Consider the following 17,648-nt stretch of genomic DNA (forward strand, 5'->3'; position numbering starts at 1 on the left):
ATAGACTAAACACGCAATATGCATGCGCATGATGTCACAGTTTTCACAAATTCATGTTTTTGTAGTTTACATGGAGACAATAATGGTCTCATTTTCAAAAACTTTGAAACCCTGTTTTTAAAAGTTTGCATTTTTAAGGCCCACAAAGCACTGTTGTTGTGTAAATGAACACAATGCATTTAAAGTTTCATTTGAAAATGGTGTCATGTAAATGTCCCCCTCAATTTGTCAGATAAGAGAGACATACAAATTGTGCAGAGCTGTGGGTCCCAGAGATGCATATAAACTCTACAGGTCCAGAGGAGAATCAAAGGCAATCAATTCAACTAAAAGGGGATGAGCCACCTTCATTCAAAGCTGTACAAAATGGCAAAGCCAAGCACTGGTGTGTGTTGTGGCATTTGTGTCAAAGTTTGCTAGGATGGAGCTTCTGAGAGGTGTGTTAGTGGTGGTTGTGATTGTTGTGTTTGATCTGCCTGATGCGTGGGGAAGTTTGATGCACAGTCAAAGTCCAAGAAGCATGGTGCAAAAATCAGATCCAGATTTCAGAAGTCCTGCCTTTTCTGCTCCAGAGCTCTGGAATCCTTTGCAAGCGGCTTCTCCATTTCAGAGTCCTTTGGGTCCTGCCTCCAGAGGCCTTGCACAGGAGCCTTTTGGCCTTCAGGAGAAGCAGCTGTTGCAGGGTCCAGTGAAGCCTTTGGATTGGAGGTATCCGGTCGTTCCCGAGGTGCAGAGCGAGTTGGCGGTGGACTTCCAGTTGAGGCAACCCGTGACTCCCAGCAGCGTAGCGGTTCAATGCGGAGAGAACCGGGTTCTTGTAGAAGTCCAGCAGGACTTGTTTAGCAATGGTCAGTTGATCCAGCCAACTGGTCTGTCTTTAGGTGGATGTCCTGTTGCTGGTCAGGACTCTGAGTCTAGGGTGCTCATCTTTGAGTATGAATTACAGGACTGCAACAGCGTGCAGATGGTAAGAACTCCTAAATCTTAATCGGTTGTTTGTTCAAATTGAGGATATCCAAAGTCCTCTTCAAGGACCGTCAGTTCACACTGCTGTTGTATGTTGTATTTGCAATGCCAGGGCAGCTGGCATAAACATTTCTTAAGGCCCGTTCATACCAATGCATGTTTTAAGCTCTGCAGTTGTTTTCTCCTGCTTGAAGTGTTTGTCCACCGTATTGCACAATGCACTTTCTCTCATTCATAATAATGATTACACCTTCATGAGGAACTGTCTTGTTTTAACTACAATCTCTTACAGATGAATGAGGATGAGCTTGTCTACACCTTCTCTCTTACCTACACCCCTGAGGCTCTTGCAGGTACTCCGATTACCCGGGCCGATGGTGCAATTGTTGGCGTTCAATGCCACTATCAAAGGTAAGTGACCTCTGTGACTTTCACTGCTTGTGCAACTGGGAGACCATTTAATGGGTACTTTCATGAACCACAGGCTACACAATGTAAGCAGTGATGCCTTGAGGCCAACATGGGTCCCTTATGCCTCAACCAAGGTTGGTGAAGAAGTCTTGATGTTCTCCCTGAAGCTCATGCTGGGTAAGTGCACTTTCTTTGGACCTTCGACCTTGCAAATGTGGCTCTTCCTAGGGTGTTCCTTCTCTTTTGTAGACGATTGGTCCTACCAGAGGCCTTCATACTCCTATTTCCTGGGTGGCGTTATTAACATCGAGGCATCTGTGAAGCAGTACAATCATGTGCCTCTGCGTGTGTTTGTGGACAGCTGTGTGGCCACTCAGGTGCCTGACGTGAACTCCCTTCCGAGATATTCCTTCATTGAGAATCATGGGTAAGGTCATGGCTCTTGATGCTATAGGACTGTTTTGTTTGCTCTTTTTAAACATTCATGAGTTGCTCTTTGTGGTGACTTTGTCGTCAGGTGCTTTGTGGATGCCAAGGCTACAGCTTCCAGCTCCCGCTTCATGCCTCGGTCCCAGGTTGACAAGATCCAGTTCCAGCTGGAGGCATTCATGTTCCAGGAGAGCACCAGTCCTTCTGTATGTACCACAAGAGTTAATTCGACTTCTCTTCCCATCTGCTTTGGTTTTCTGACTTGTCTGTCATCCCTTGTAGATCTACATAACATGTGTTCTGAAGGCAACTATTGCTTCTGCACCCAGTGACGCTCAGCGCAAATCCTGTTCCTTTGCCAATGGGTACGTTGCACTTATTCTTTTTTTAAAAAGCTGACTTTGCTCATGTTGAAAGTGCTTTGTCTTGTTGCAGGTGGTTTGCTGCTGATGGAAATGACCAAGTTTGTGGTTGCTGTGACTCAACATGTGGTCCTGATGGTGGAATTGCTGCTTCTCCCTATGGAGGTCGGTAGCTCTTGCTTTAAGGTTGCTTTTGATGTTTTAAGTGCTCCTAACTTTGCTCTTTTTCTTCTCTCTAGGTGTTCAGTGGGAAGGCAAGGCCACACTTGGTCCTGTAATTGTTCAAGGGCAAAAGAAAGTTTCTCAATAAAACTGACATCAATCCTTGCTTGTATCTGACTTGTCACTTTGCTTTTGACCTGGAAAGAGTGCCTTATTCTGCAAATGTGGTGGAACTGACTGTACCTTTGCAAGTCCCATTTAGTCTGAAACCCTATGGCTGCATGCTATGTGACTTGCAGAGGTACAGAAGTTATTATTTTTCTCCGTCTGGAATTTAAACGCGGGGCTAGTTGTAACAGGTTAACTTTCCACACATGCCGGGATGATGAAACCTAATGTATTTACTAGTTGCCATATCAACATTATTTAGAGAAACTGCACCAATTAATAATTCTTTGGACGCTCTCACTGAACATTTAACATAACAGACGTACATTTCTTAAGTTTATTGAAAATAAGACCAAGTTGAGAGTTCTTTTAATGCTGCTCTAACCAGCAGAAGACACTAGACGGGTTTAAATCCCAGTTGCACAGGTGGGGCATGTTGTAACTGTTACAATGTGCCCCTATTAGAACTATGCTATTCTATTGAGGAAAGAATGACAGTCAATGTTCAGAAGAAATTAGTATATTTTTAATGATGCCATTATTTTATTTGAAAGTTAATTTGTATTTTGTCTTGTTGTTTTATTTGATTGTATCTGATAACATCAAGCTGTCATGTTAATGTGCCCCACCTATGGGGCAGGTTGTCATATTTCACTTTCTTTCGGGGTAAATCGAAAGCATACACCGTATTAATGATTAGCAATCAAGGTTTACTGAGTTTTACACGATTCTTTTGTAGTGTGGTTTTTGGTGAAGTTTATTCAAATAAATATGGTCACCTGTGTAGCTACATTCTTCTCTCACTGCTGTTTCCTGATGGTTTATAGAACAATTACTCCGAGTCGCCCTCTGTCGTTTCACAGAATAGTACAACGGCGAGTGCGTCAAGTATAAACGCCTCGTCCGTTTGGGGATTGACAAAGTGTGTGCGTGTTGGTTGAAAACCTTTGCTAGGGGAAAGAATTGTGTTTTGGTAGTTTTAGTGCATTTTGAATGTGAAATGATCTGCTGTGCCGAGCTGAAAGTTTGTTAGGAGAACTGTGTGAAGAGTTTTGAAAAAGTGACCTAAGTATTGAGAAATGGGTCCTAGCAATTGTATATAAAAAAAAAACACTGTAAATGGCAAGAGGCATCCTGCACAGGCAAAGCAACAAATTCATATTATTCAACATATCCTAGCTTTTTACAGAAAATATTCAGATGTAACCCCCTTTGTAATAATTAACATTTTCATAAGTAACTGATTACAGTTACATTTATTTTGTAATTAAAGTATATATGAGTAGACTGGTCCCCTCTGTCTAAGGAGTCGAGGGTCTGTCCACATAAACCTCTCTTGTCCACTTGTGGAACACTTCAAACTGGCGACAGGGATTGCCCCGAGGGGAAGTGCTTAGGGAGGTTTGTGAGTGTGTTGCTAAATTTGGAACTACAGACTACTCTTACTATTTCTGCCATATAAAGATATTGTAAAAGTAGTAATGCTAGTCTACAAGCAAAGCGGAATGCACCAAACATCTACCCAAAGTACTTTGGGCAAGCTCCAGTAGCAAACCTGAGCATGAACCTTTTTATTTGTCTTCAATATGACAAATCTGACTAATTGGAGTCAATATAGGCCTACATCACATGCGTATCATTTTGATGAGAATTTTCTGGTAGCATAAGCTCCCATTTGGGCAAGTCTGGAGAATCATGACTGTTCATGAAGAGGGAGGGATTATCGTTAATTAGCCAAAATCTGTAGAATACAAAAAGACCAAAGGGCATCATCTCAACAGTGTGACTAGCTGTTGAACAATGGCAGGAAGCTGGTGTGCTGTTCAATCGCTGGCACTTTGTGTGTGGTTTTGTGCTTTTTGTCATGCTGTTCCACAGTGGAGTAATTTGCCCCAGTTTCCTCAGCAGGTTCAACAACAAGCTAGTCAACAGTTTCCTCAGAAGGTTCAACAACAAGCTAGTCAACAGTTTCCTCTGAAGGTTCAACAACAAGCTAGTCAACAGTTTCCTCTGAAGGTTCAACAACAAGCTAGTCAACAGTTTCCTCTGAAGGTTCAACAGCTAGCTAGTCAACAGTTTCCTCAGAAGGTTCAACAACAAGCTAGTCAACAGTTTCCTCAGAAGGTTCAACAACAAGCTAGTCAACAGTTTCCTCAGAAGGTTCAACAACAAGCTAGTCAACAGTTTCCTCAGAAGGTTCAACAACAAGCTAGTCAACAGTTTCCTCAGCAGGTTCAACAACAAGCTAGTCAACAGTTTCCTCAGCAGGTTCAACAACAAGCTAGTCAACAGTTTCCTCAGCAGGTTCAACAACAAGCTAGTCAACAGTTTCCTCAGCAGGTTCAACAACAAGCTAGTCAACAGTTTCCTCAGCAGGTTCAACAACAAGCTAGTCAACAGTTTCATCAGCAGGTTCAGTCTAAGCAGCCAGTGGCGCAGGCAGAGCCCCTTGACAAATGTGCTGTAGCTGATTATGAGCAGATCCAATGTGGCCCACCTGGTATCAGTGGTGCTGAGTGTGAAGCTATCAACTGCTGCTTTAACGGACAGCAGTGTTTCTATGGGAAGGCAGGTAAGAGTGAGTCAATGCAAAGGTGTTCATGTTAAACCACTCCTCAGTAATAACCTGCTCTTGTACCTTGTTCCAGTGACTGTCCAGTGTATAAGAGATGGTCAGTTTGTGGTAGTGGTGGCAAGAGATGTTACACTACCTCGCTTGAGCCTGGATTCAGTCCGTCTCCTGGGTGGAAACGACCCACCTTGCAGTCCTGTGGGATCCACACCTTCCTTTGCTATATACCAGTTCCCTGTCACTGCATGTGGCACAAGCATGATGGTGAGTAGCTGCTTGTGGTTCTGTTCTGCATGGCTTGGAATGGCCTGGATGCCAACAGTTACTATTTGCAGGAGGACGGTGGATATGTGGTGTATGAAAACCGAATGACCTCCTCGTATGAAGTGGGTGTCGGACCACTTGGTTCCATCACAAGGGACAGCCATTTTGAGTAGGCATTTTATTTTATTTAGAAAAAATATGAATCCTTGACAAAGGCTACAAGCTCACTATTTGTTGTCTAGGCTTCTCTTCCAGTGTAGGTACTCTGCTACTTCTGTGGAAGCTCTGGTTGTGGAGGTCAACACTGTTCCTGCACCTCCACCAGTAGCGGCTTCTGGACCCCTCAGGGTGGAGCTTAGACTGGCAAATGGTCAATGTGTCACCAAAGGCTGTGCAGAAGGTAAGTGTCTGTCCAAGTATGCATAAGTATTTTCTAAAACTCCAGGTTGCAGCAGTTTCTGGTTAAACGCTGGTTTTCTTCCTCAGGGGATGAGGCATACACGTCCTACTACGGTGATGCTGATTATCCCGTCACAAAAGTCCTGCGGGAGCCTGTGTATGTTGAGGTGCGCATTTTGGAGAGGACCGACCCCAACATTGTCCTAATGCTGGGACGTTGCTGGGCGACATCAACCCCCAGTCCACTCAGTCTACCCCAGTGGGACCTTCTGGTCGATGGGTGAGTAAGGCCAGTCTTTATCCATCTAGTGTGCTGTAAGGCACTTCTGACTGCCTCTTTACCTTTCAGATGCCCTTACCAGGATGACCGTTACCTGACCTCATTGGTTCCGGTGGCTGGATCTTCTGGTCTTCAGTTCCCAACCCACTACAAGCGCTTTGTTGTGAAGATGTTCACATTTGTGGATCCAGCATCACTGGCTCCTCTACAGGAAACCGTATGCTCTGCAGCCTTACCTGAATCCTTAATATTAGGTGTTGTTTTTCTTTCCGTGGCTTATCCCTTTCCCCCCTCTGTTAGATCTTCATCCACTGTAGTACAGCAGTGTGCCATCCCTCTTCTGGCTCCTGTGAGCAAAGCTGCACTAGGAAAAGTGAGTGCTTGTTGTAAACTGACTTCAGGAACCATGAGAATTTGGTTTTTAAATGCCTCACGATTCTACCACTTCTTTTCCAGGAAGAGATGCTAACGTCAAGACCATCTCTAGTGGGCAAACTGTGGTGTCTAGTGGAGAAGTTAACCTGGTCATGTGACTTTAGTAGTTTTAATAAACTTCTTAACTCAACTGTCTCTTTGGTATTGATCTTTCATGACTGTTCTCAGTTTGATTTATTGGGCTACACTACTAAACCAGAGTTCCCTTTTTTTGCTTCAAGGTTATGCTTGACTTGAACTAAACAAGCCAAGTTTCTGCCCAAACCTGACCTATTTGCCAAGTTCCAGTTGCTAACCTGGGTCCCTGTTCTTAATGGAATCTGTTTTGGTCTCTACTTGTGGCTTTATGGCTGGACTAACATAACTGCTTGTACTGATATTCAAGCATGCCAAGTCCCTCTGTTTTTTGCTAATGCTATTTGAAAGCCCCCCGAAGTCATGCAAGTACAGCATTGCATCTGCAATGAAATCAGTATCAACCTGCATTGTCCTTTTTAATCCCAAATTGTGACCAGCCTTTTTTCTTTAGGCTAGCCCCAATGTTTATTGAAAAGTAGACTGGTGCTTTAATAAAAGCTGGTTTAGTCCCTTAACTGGTGTATCACACCTGAGTTGCTGTCTGAGGGCCTGTTTACACCTGGTACTAAAGCGTTTATCAGTCCAATCACAAGTGGACTATGCTAAATACAGGTGTAAATGCGGTCTAAAATGTTTTAAACTTTTTTGACTTTTAACCTTCACTCATGAAAGGGGTCTTTATAAACCGTTTCCAGAGTGTGACATTAACTGGTCTAAACCATGTCGCTTCTGTAGATTTGGACAAAATAAGCTACTTTGTTTAACTGTCTGTGCTTGTTGTTGCTGCACCATTAAAAACAGAACGTGGAAGGCAATTTGACTAGTATCCATGCTGTCAAGGAAATGCATCCCATTTGAATTATATTTAACTGGTTTGAAGAGCTAACTGTTGGTGTATTAGGTTTGTGAAATACACATTTCAAAATGGGGTCTACTATTATATTTGTCCATTTTAGTGTCCCATCATTAACTTAAGTCTTAGTCCTGTTAACTCTTCTTGCTCTTTGTATCACACATTTTTCCTAGAGACATTTTGGTGGAAAATTTGACAAAACGTAGGTCTGTGGCCAGTTGCATAAACTGCTGATGTTCAAGAATAAGAAGCTGAGGGCAAGTGGACAAAAATGAATGACTGTGTTTCAATTCACTTTTTCATGCCCTTCCCTCACTATCTTCCCTCTGTGTCGTTGATTTTGTAGCAGGAGATTTTTTGTAGGTATTGGGCTGTGTACCGAATTTCATACCTGTACGTGAAACGTAGCGGGAGGGGCACTTCGTTGAAATGTTGTAGGTGGCGCTATCGAGCCATTTTGCCATGCCTAATTCTGAAACTCATATGTAGATGTCTTCAGGCCAGGACTCTTATCAAACATCTGAAGTTTGGGGCAGATCGGACATTGTATGCCCGACTTACAACAGCTTCCTGTGTCATGGCGAACCATCGAACTTTGTGAGGCCGCCACTGACACGACCTTCAGGGAAAACATCACCAAGGCCTTTAGATTAGACTGTGCAAATATGACGTATCTTGATCTGATTAAATCTCTAGGAGAATCTCTGCAGAGAATCCAGTAGATGGCGATGACACTTTGCAAAGAAACACTACGTGCCTATAGACTAAACACGCAATATGCATGCGCATGATGTCACAGTTTTCACAAATTCATGTTTTTGTAGTTTACATGGAGACAATAATGGTCTCATTTTCAAAAACTTTGAAACCCTGTTTTTAAAAGTTTGCATTTTTAAGGCCCACAAAGCACTGTTGTTGTGTAAATGAACACAATGCATTTAAAGTTTCATTTGAAAATGGTGTCATGTAAATGTCCCCCTCAATTTGTCAGATAAGAGAGACATACAAATTGTGCAGAGCTGTGGGTCCCAGAGATGCATATAAACTCTACAGGTCCAGAGGAGAATCAAAGGCAATCAATTCAACTAAAAGGGGATGAGCCACCTTCATTCAAAGCTGTACAAAATGGCAAAGCCAAGCACTGGTGTGTGTTGTGGCATTTGTGTCAAAGTTTGCTAGGATGGAGCTTCTGAGAGGTGTGTTAGTGGTGGTTGTGATTGTTGTGTTTGATCTGCCTGATGCGTGGGGAAGTTTGATGCACAGTCAAAGTCCAAGAAGCATGGTGCAAAAATCAGATCCAGATTTCAGAAGTCCTGCCTTTTCTGCTCCAGAGCTCTGGAATCCTTTGCAAGCGGCTTCTCCATTTCAGAGTCCTTTGGGTCCTGCCTCCAGAGGCCTTGCACAGGAGCCTTTTGGCCTTCAGGAGAAGCAGCTGTTGCAGGGTCCAGTGAAGCCTTTGGATTGGAGGTATCCGGTCGTTCCCGAGGTGCAGAGCGAGTTGGCGGTGGACTTCCAGTTGAGGCAACCCGTGACTCCCAGCAGCGTAGCGGTTCAATGCGGAGAGAACCGGGTTCTTGTAGAAGTCCAGCAGGACTTGTTTAGCAATGGTCAGTTGATCCAGCCAACTGGTCTGTCTTTAGGTGGATGTCCTGTTGCTGGTCAGGACTCTGAGTCTAGGGTGCTCATCTTTGAGTATGAATTACAGGACTGCAACAGCGTGCAGATGGTAAGAACTCCTAAATCTTAATCGGTTGTTTGTTCAAATTGAGGATATCCAAAGTCCTCTTCAAGGACCGTCAGTTCACACTGCTGTTGTATGTTGTATTTGCAATGCCAGGGCAGCTGGCATAAACATTTCTTAAGGCCCGTTCATACCAATGCATGTTTTAAGCTCTGCAGTTGTTTTCTCCTGCTTGAAGTGTTTGTCCACCGTATTGCACAATGCACTTTCTCTCATTCATAATAATGATTACACCTTCATGAGGAACTGTCTTGTTTTAACTACAATCTCTTACAGATGAATGAGGATGAGCTTGTCTACACCTTCTCTCTTACCTACACCCCTGAGGCTCTTGCAGGTACTCCGATTACCCGGGCCGATGGTGCAATTGTTGGCGTTCAATGCCACTATCAAAGGTAAGTGACCTCTGTGACTTTCACTGCTTGTGCAACTGGGAGACCATTTAATGGGTACTTTCATGAACCACAGGCTACACAATGTAAGCAGTGATGCCTTGAGGCCAACATGGGTCCCTTATGCCTCAACCAAGGTTGGTGAAGAAGTCTTGATGTTCTCCCTGAAGCTCATGCTGGGTAAGTGCACTTTCTTTGGACCTTCGACCTTGCAAATGTGGCTCTTCCTAGGGTGTTCCTTCTCTTTTGTAGACGATTGGTCCTACCAGAGGCCTTCATACTCCTATTTCCTGGGTGGCGTTATTAACATCGAGGCATCTGTGAAGCAGTACAATCATGTGCCTCTGCGTGTGTTTGTGGACAGCTGTGTGGCCACTCAGGTGCCTGACGTGAACTCCCTTCCGAGATATTCCTTCATTGAGAATCATGGGTAAGGTCATGGCTCTTGATGCTATAGGACTGTTTTGTTTGCTCTTTTTAAACATTCATGAGTTGCTCTTTGTGGTGACTTTGTCGTCAGGTGCTTTGTGGATGCCAAGGCTACAGCTTCCAGCTCCCGCTTCATGCCTCGGTCCCAGGTTGACAAGATCCAGTTCCAGCTGGAGGCATTCATGTTCCAGGAGAGCACCAGTCCTTCTGTATGTACCACAAGAGTTAATTCGACTTCTCTTCCCATCTGCTTTGGTTTTCTGACTTGTCTGTCATCCCTTGTAGATCTACATAACATGTGTTCTGAAGGCAACTATTGCTTCTGCACCCAGTGACGCTCAGCGCAAATCCTGTTCCTTTGCCAATGGGTACGTTGCACTTATTCTTTTTTTAAAAAGCTGACTTTGCTCATGTTGAAAGTGCTTTGTCTTGTTGCAGGTGGTTTGCTGCTGATGGAAATGACCAAGTTTGTGGTTGCTGTGACTCAACATGTGGTCCTGATGGTGGAATTGCTGCTTCTCCCTATGGAGGTCGGTAGCTCTTGCTTTAAGGTTGCTTTTGATGTTTTAAGTGCTCCTAACTTTGCTCTTTTTCTTCTCTCTAGGTGTTCAGTGGGAAGGCAAGGCCACACTTGGTCCTGTAATTGTTCAAGGGCAAAAGAAAGTTTCTCAATAAAACTGACATCAATCCTTGCTTGTATCTGACTTGTCACTTTGCTTTTGACCTGGAAAGAGTGCCTTATTCTGCAAATGTGGTGGAACTGACTGTACCTTTGCAAGTCCCATTTAGTCTGAAACCCTATGGCTGCATGCTATGTGACTTGCAGAGGTACAGAAGTTATTATTTTTCTCCGTCTGGAATTTAAACGCGGGGCTAGTTGTAACAGGTTAACTTTCCACACATGCCGGGATGATGAAACCTAATGTATTTACTAGTTGCCATATCAACATTATTTAGAGAAACTGCACCAATTAATAATTCTTTGGACGCTCTCACTGAACATTTAACATAACAGACGTACATTTCTTAAGTTTATTGAAAATAAGACCAAGTTGAGAGTTCTTTTAATGCTGCTCTAACCAGCAGAAGACACTAGACGGGTTTAAATCCCAGTTGCACAGGTGGGGCATGTTGTAACTGTTACAATGTGCCCCTATTAGAACTATGCTATTCTATTGAGGAAAGAATGACAGTCAATGTTCAGAAGAAATTAGTATATTTTTAATGATGCCATTATTTTATTTGAAAGTTAATTTGTATTTTGTCTTGTTGTTTTATTTGATTGTATCTGATAACATCAAGCTGTCATGTTAATGTGCCCCACCTATGGGGCAGGTTGTCATATTTCACTTTCTTTCGGGGTAAATCGAAAGCATACACCGTATTAATGATTAGCAATCAAGGTTTACTGAGTTTTACACGATTCTTTTGTAGTGTGGTTTTTGGTGAAGTTTATTCAAATAAATATGGTCACCTGTGTAGCTACATTCTTCTCTCACTGCTGTTTCCTGATGGTTTATAGAACAATTACTCCGAGTCGCCCTCTGTCGTTTCACAGAATAGTACAACGGCGAGTGCGTCAAGTATAAACGCCTCGTCCGTTTGGGGATTGACAAAGTGTGTGCGTGTTGGTTGAAAACCTTTGCTAGGGGAAAGAATTGTGTTTTGGTAGTTTTAGTGCATTTTGAATGTGAAATGATCTGCTGTGCCGAGCTGAAAGTTTGTTAGGAGAACTGTGTGAAGAGTTTTGAAAAAGTGACCTAAGTATTGAGAAATGGGTCCTAGCAATTGTATATAAAAAAAAAACACTGTAAATGGCAAGAGGCATCCTGCACAGGCAAAGCAACAAATTCATATTATTCAACATATCCTAGCTTTTTACAGAAAATATTCAGATGTAACCCCCTTTGTAATAATTAACATTTTCATAAGTAACTGATTACAGTTACATTTATTTTGTAATTAAAGTATATATGAGTAGACTGGTCCCCTCTGTCTAAGGAGTCGAGGGTCTGTCCACATAAACCTCTCTTGTCCACTTGTGGAACACTTCAAACTGGCGACAGGGATTGCCCCGAGGGGAAGTGCTTAGGGAGGTTTGTGAGTGTGTTGCTAAATTTGGAACTACAGACTACTCTTACTATTTCTGCCATATAAAGATATTGTAAAAGTAGTAATGCTAGTCTACAAGCAAAGCGGAATGCACCAAACATCTACCCAAAGTACTTTGGGCAAGCTCCAGTAGCAAACCTGAGCATGAACCTTTTTATTTGTCTTCAATATGACAAATCTGACTAATTGGAGTCAATATAGGCCTACATCACATGCGTATCATTTTGATGAGAATTTTCTGGTAGCATAAGCTCCCATTTGGGCAAGTCTGGAGAATCATGACTGTTCATGAAGAGGGAGGGATTATCGTTAATTAGCCAAAATCTGTAGAATACAAAAAGACCAAAGGGCATCATCTCAACAGTGTGACTAGCTGTTGAACAATGGCAGGAAGCTGGTGTGCTGTTCAATCGCTGGCACTTTGTGTGTGGTTTTGTGCTTTTTGTCATGCTGTTCCACAGTGGAGTAATTTGCCCCAGTTTCCTCAGCAGGTTCAACAACAAGCTAGTCAACAGTTTCCTCAGAAGGTTCAACAACAAGCTAGTCAACAGTTTCCTCAGAAGGTTCAACAGTTTCCTCTGAAGGTTCAACAACAAGCTAGTCAACAGTTTCCTCTGAAGGTTCAACAGCTAGCTAGTCAACAGTTTCCTCTGAAGGTTCAACAACAAGCTAGTCAACAGTTTCCTCTGAAGGTTCAACAGCTAGCTAGTCAACAGTTTCCTCAGAAGGTTCAACAACAAGCTAGTCAACAGTTTCCTCAGAAGGTTCAACAACAAGCTAGTCAACAGTTTCCTCAGAAGGTTCAACAACAAGCTAGTCAACAGTTTCCTCAGAAGGTTCAACAACAAGCTAGTCAACAGTTTCCTCAGCAGGTTCAACAACAAGCTAGTCAACAGTTTCCTCAGCAGGTTCAACAACAAGCTAGTCAACAGTTTCCTCAGCAGGTTCAACAACAAGCTAGTCAACAGTTTCCTCAGCAGGTTCAACAACAAGCTAGTCAACAGTTTCATCAGCAGGTTCAGTCTAAGCAGCCAGTGGCGCAGGCAGAGCCCCTTGACAAATGTGCTGTAGCTGATTATGAGCAGATCCAATGTGGCCCACCTGGTATCAGTGGTGCTGAGTGTGAAGCTATCAACTGCTGCTTTAACGGACAGCAGTGTTTCTATGGGAAGGCAGGTAAGAGTGAGTCAATGCAAAGGTGTTCATGTTAAACCACTCCTCAGTAATAACCTGCTCTTGTACCTTGTTCCAGTGACTGTCCAGTGTATAAGAGATGGTCAGTTTGTGGTAGTGGTGGCAAGAGATGTTACACTACCTCGCTTGAGCCTGGATTCAGTCCGTCTCCTGGGTGGAAACGACCCACCTTGCAGTCCTGTGGGATCCACACCTTCCTTTGCTATATACCAGTTCCCTGTCACTGCATGTGGCACAAGCATGATGGTGAGTAGCTGCTTGTGGTTCTGTTCTGCATGGCTTGGAATGGCCTGGATGCCAACAGTTACTATTTGCAGGAGGACGGTGGATATGTGGTGTATGAAAACCGAATGACCTCCTCGTATGAAGTGGGTGTCGGACCACTTGGTTCCATCACAAGGGACAGCCATTTTGAGTAGGCATTTTATTTTATTTAGAAAAAATATGAATCCTTGACAAAGGCTACAAGCTCACTATTTGTTGTCTAGGCTTCTCTTCCAGTGTAGGTACTCTGCTACTTCTGTGGAAGCTCTGGTTGTGGAGGTCAACACTGTTCCTGCACCTCCACCAGTAGCGGCTTCTGGACCCCTCAGGGTGGAGCTTAGACTGGCAAATGGTCAATGTGTCACCAAAGGCTGTGCAGAAGGTAAGTGTCTGTCCAAGTATGCATAAGTATTTTCTAAAACTCCAGGTTGCAGCAGTTTCTGGTTAAACGCTGGTTTTCTTCCTCAGGGGATGAGGCATACACGTCCTACTACGGTGATGCTGATTATCCCGTCACAAAAGTCCTGCGGGAGCCTGTGTATGTTGAGGTGCGCATTTTGGAGAGGACCGACCCCAACATTGTCCTAATGCTGGGACGTTGCTGGGCGACATCAACCCCCAGTCCACTCAGTCTACCCCAGTGGGACCTTCTGGTCGATGGGTGAGTAAGGCCAGTCTTTATCCATCTAGTGTGCTGTAAGGCACTTCTGACTGCCTCTTTACCTTTCAGATGCCCTTACCAGGATGACCGTTACCTGACCTCATTGGTTCCGGTGGCTGGATCTTCTGGTCTTCAGTTCCCAACCCACTACAAGCGCTTTGTTGTGAAGATGTTCACATTTGTGGATCCAGCATCACTGGCTCCTCTACAGGAAACCGTATGCTCTGCAGCCTTACCTGAATCCTTAATATTAGGTGTTGTTTTTCTTTCCGTGGCTTATCCCTTTCCCCCCTCTGTTAGATCTTCATCCACTGTAGTACAGCAGTGTGCCATCCCTCTTCTGGCTCCTGTGAGCAAAGCTGCACTAGGAAAAGTGAGTGCTTGTTGTAAACTGACTTCAGGAACCATGAGAATTTGGTTTTTAAATGCCTCACGATTCTACCACTTCTTTTCCAGGAAGAGATGCTAACGTCAAGACCATCTCTAGTGGGCAAACTGTGGTGTCTAGTGGAGAAGTTAACCTGGTCATGTGACTTTAGTAGTTTTAATAAACTTCTTAACTCAACTGTCTCTTTGGTATTGATCTTTCATGACTGTTCTCAGTTTGATTTATTGGGCTACACTACTAAACCAGAGTTCCCTTTTTTTGCTTCAAGGTTATGCTTGACTTGAACTAAACAAGCCAAGTTTCTGCCCAAACCTGACCTATTTGCCAAGTTCCAGTTGCTAACCTGGGTCCCTGTTCTTAATGGAATCTGTTTTGGTCTCTACTTGTGGCTTTATGGCTGGACTAACATAACTGCTTGTACTGATATTCAAGCATGCCAAGTCCCTCTGTTTTTTGCTAATGCTATTTGAAAGCCCCCCGAAGTCATGCAAGTACAGCATTGCATCTGCAATGAAATCAGTATCAACCTGCATTGTCCTTTTTAATCCCAAATTGTGACCAGCCTTTTTTCTTTAGGCTAGCCCCAATGTTTATTGAAAAGTAGACTGGTGCTTTAATAAAAGCTGGTTTAGTCCCTTAACTGGTGTATCACACCTGAGTTGCTGTCTGAGGGCCTGTTTACACCTGGTACTAAAGCGTTTATCAGTCCAATCACAAGTGGACTATGCTAAATACAGGTGTAAATGCGGTCTAAAATGTTTTAAACTTTTTTGACTTTTAACCTTCACTCATGAAAGGGGTCTTTATAAACCGTTTCCAGAGTGTGACATTAACTGGTCTAAACCATGTCGCTTCTGTAGATTTGGACAAAATAAGCTACTTTGTTTAACTGTCTGTGCTTGTTGTTGCTGCACCATTAAAAACAGAACGTGGAAGGCAATTTGACTAGTATCCATGCTGTCAAGGAAATGCATCCCATTTGAATTATATTTAACTGGTTTGAAGAGCTAACTGTTGGTGTATTAGGTTTGTGAAATACACATTTCAAAATGGGGTCTACTATTATATTTGTCCATTTTAGTGTCCCATCATTAACTTAAGTCTTAGTCCTGTTAACTCTTCTTGCTCTTTGTATCACACATTTTTCCTAGAGACATTTTGGTGGAAAATTTGACAAAACGTAGGTCTGTGGCCAGTTGCATAAACTGCTGATGTTCAAGAATAAGAAGCTGAGGGCAAGTGGACAAAAATGAATGACTGTGTTTCAATTCACTTTTTCATGCCCTTCCCTCACTATCTTCCCTCTGTGTCGTTGATTTTGTAGCAGGAGATTTTTTGTAGGTATTGGGCTGTGTACCGAATTTCATACCTGTACGTGAAACGTAGCGGGAGGGGCACTTCGTTGAAATGTTGTAGGTGGCGCTATCGAGCCATTTTGCCATGCCTAATTCTGAAACTCATATGTAGATGTCTTCAGGCCAGGACTCTTATCAAACATCTGAAGTTTGGGGCAGATCGGACATTGTATGCCCGACTTACAACAGCTTCCTGTGTCATGGCGAACCATCGAACTTTGTGAGGCCGCCACTGACACGACCTTCAGGGAAAACATCACCAAGGCCTTTAGATTAGACTGTGCAAATATGACGTATCTTGATCTGATTAAATCTCTAGGAGAATCTCTGCAGAGAATCCAGTAGATGGCGATGACACTTTGCAAAGAAACACTACGTGCCTATAGACTAAACACGCAATATGCATGCGCATGATGTCACAGTTTTCACAAATTCATGTTTTTGTAGTTTACATGGAGACAATAATGGTCTCATTTTCAAAAACTTTGAAACCCTGTTTTTAAAAGTTTGCATTTTTAAGGCCCACAAAGCACTGTTGTTGTGTAAATGAACACAATGCATTTAAAGTTTCATTTGAAAATGGTGTCATGTAAATGTCCCCCTCAATTTGTCAGATAAGAGAGACATACAAATTGTGCAGAGCTGTGGGTCCCAGAGATGCATATAAACTCTACAGGTCCAGAGGAGAATCAAAGGCAATCAATTCAACTAAAAGGGGATGAGCCACCTTCATTCAAAGCTGTACAAAATGGCAAAGCCAAGCACTGGTGTGTGTTGTGGCATTTGTGTCAAAGTTTGCTAGGATGGAGCTTCTGAGAGGTGTGTTAGTGGTGGTTGTGATTGTTGTGTTTGATCTGCCTGATGCGTGGGGAAGTTTGATGCACAGTCAAAGTCCAAGAAGCATGGTGCAAAAATCAGATCCAGATTTCAGAAGTCCTGCCTTTTCTGCTCCAGAGCTCTGGAATCCTTTGCAAGCGGCTTCTCCATTTCAGAGTCCTTTGGGTCCTGCCTCCAGAGGCCTTGCACAGGAGCCTTTTGGCCTTCAGGAGAAGCAGCTGTTGCAGGGTCCAGTGAAGCCTTTGGATTGGAGGTATCCGGTCGTTCCCGAGGTGCAGAGCGAGTTGGCGGTGGACTTCCAGTTGAGGCAACCCGTGACTCCCAGCAGCGTAGCGGTTCAATGCGGAGAGAACCGGGTTCTTGTAGAAGTCCAGCAGGACTTGTTTAGCAATGGTCAGTTGATCCAGCCAACTGGTCTGTCTTTAGGTGGATGTCCTGTTGCTGGTCAGGACTCTGAGTCTAGGGTGCTCATCTTTGAGTATGAATTACAGGACTGCAACAGCGTGCAGATGGTAAGAACTCCTAAATCTTAATCGGTTGTTTGTTCAAATTGAGGATATCCAAAGTCCTCTTCAAGGACCGTCAGTTCACACTGCTGTTGTATGTTGTATTTGCAATGCCAGGGCAGCTGGCATAAACATTTCTTAAGGCCCGTTCATACCAATGCATGTTTTAAGCTCTGCAGTTGTTTTCTCCTGCTTGAAGTGTTTGTCCACCGTATTGCACAATGCACTTTCTCTCATTCATAATAATGATTACACCTTCATGAGGAACTGTCTTGTTTTAACTACAATCTCTTACAGATGAATGAGGATGAGCTTGTCTACACCTTCTCTCTTACCTACACCCCTGAGGCTCTTGCAGGTACTCCGATTACCCGGGCCGATGGTGCAATT

At 43.5% G+C, this 17,648-nt stretch overlaps 1 protein-coding gene across 1 annotated transcript in view; it reads left to right on the plus strand.

Moving 5' to 3' along the window:
* Window positions 1–5,363: 5,363 nt before the first annotated feature.
* LOC307122483 (uncharacterized protein) overlaps window positions 5,364–17,648 on the plus strand; it is a gene marked incomplete at both ends in the record, with an annotated part of 98,713 nt that continues 86,428 nt past the window's right edge. Inside the window, 11 exons of the mRNA XM_079846462.1 lie at window positions 5,364–5,503; window positions 5,577–5,734; window positions 5,821–6,013; window positions 6,083–6,230; window positions 13,070–13,229; window positions 13,306–13,493; window positions 13,565–13,662; window positions 13,736–13,893; window positions 13,980–14,172; window positions 14,242–14,389; window positions 14,473–14,545. Of these exons, the coding sequence (XP_079702588.1) occupies window positions 5,364–5,503; window positions 5,577–5,734; window positions 5,821–6,013; window positions 6,083–6,230; window positions 13,070–13,229; window positions 13,306–13,493; window positions 13,565–13,662; window positions 13,736–13,893; window positions 13,980–14,172; window positions 14,242–14,389; window positions 14,473–14,545 (1,657 nt within the window). The remainder of the gene's footprint in view (window positions 5,504–5,576; window positions 5,735–5,820; window positions 6,014–6,082; window positions 6,231–13,069; window positions 13,230–13,305; window positions 13,494–13,564; window positions 13,663–13,735; window positions 13,894–13,979; window positions 14,173–14,241; window positions 14,390–14,472; window positions 14,546–17,648) is intronic.

The sequence above is a fragment of the Gobio gobio genome (assembly GCF_949357685.1).
Source record: "Gobio gobio genome assembly, contig: scaffold_121, whole genome shotgun sequence".
In the NCBI taxonomy this organism is placed as follows: domain Eukaryota; kingdom Metazoa; phylum Chordata; class Actinopteri; order Cypriniformes; family Gobionidae; genus Gobio; species Gobio gobio.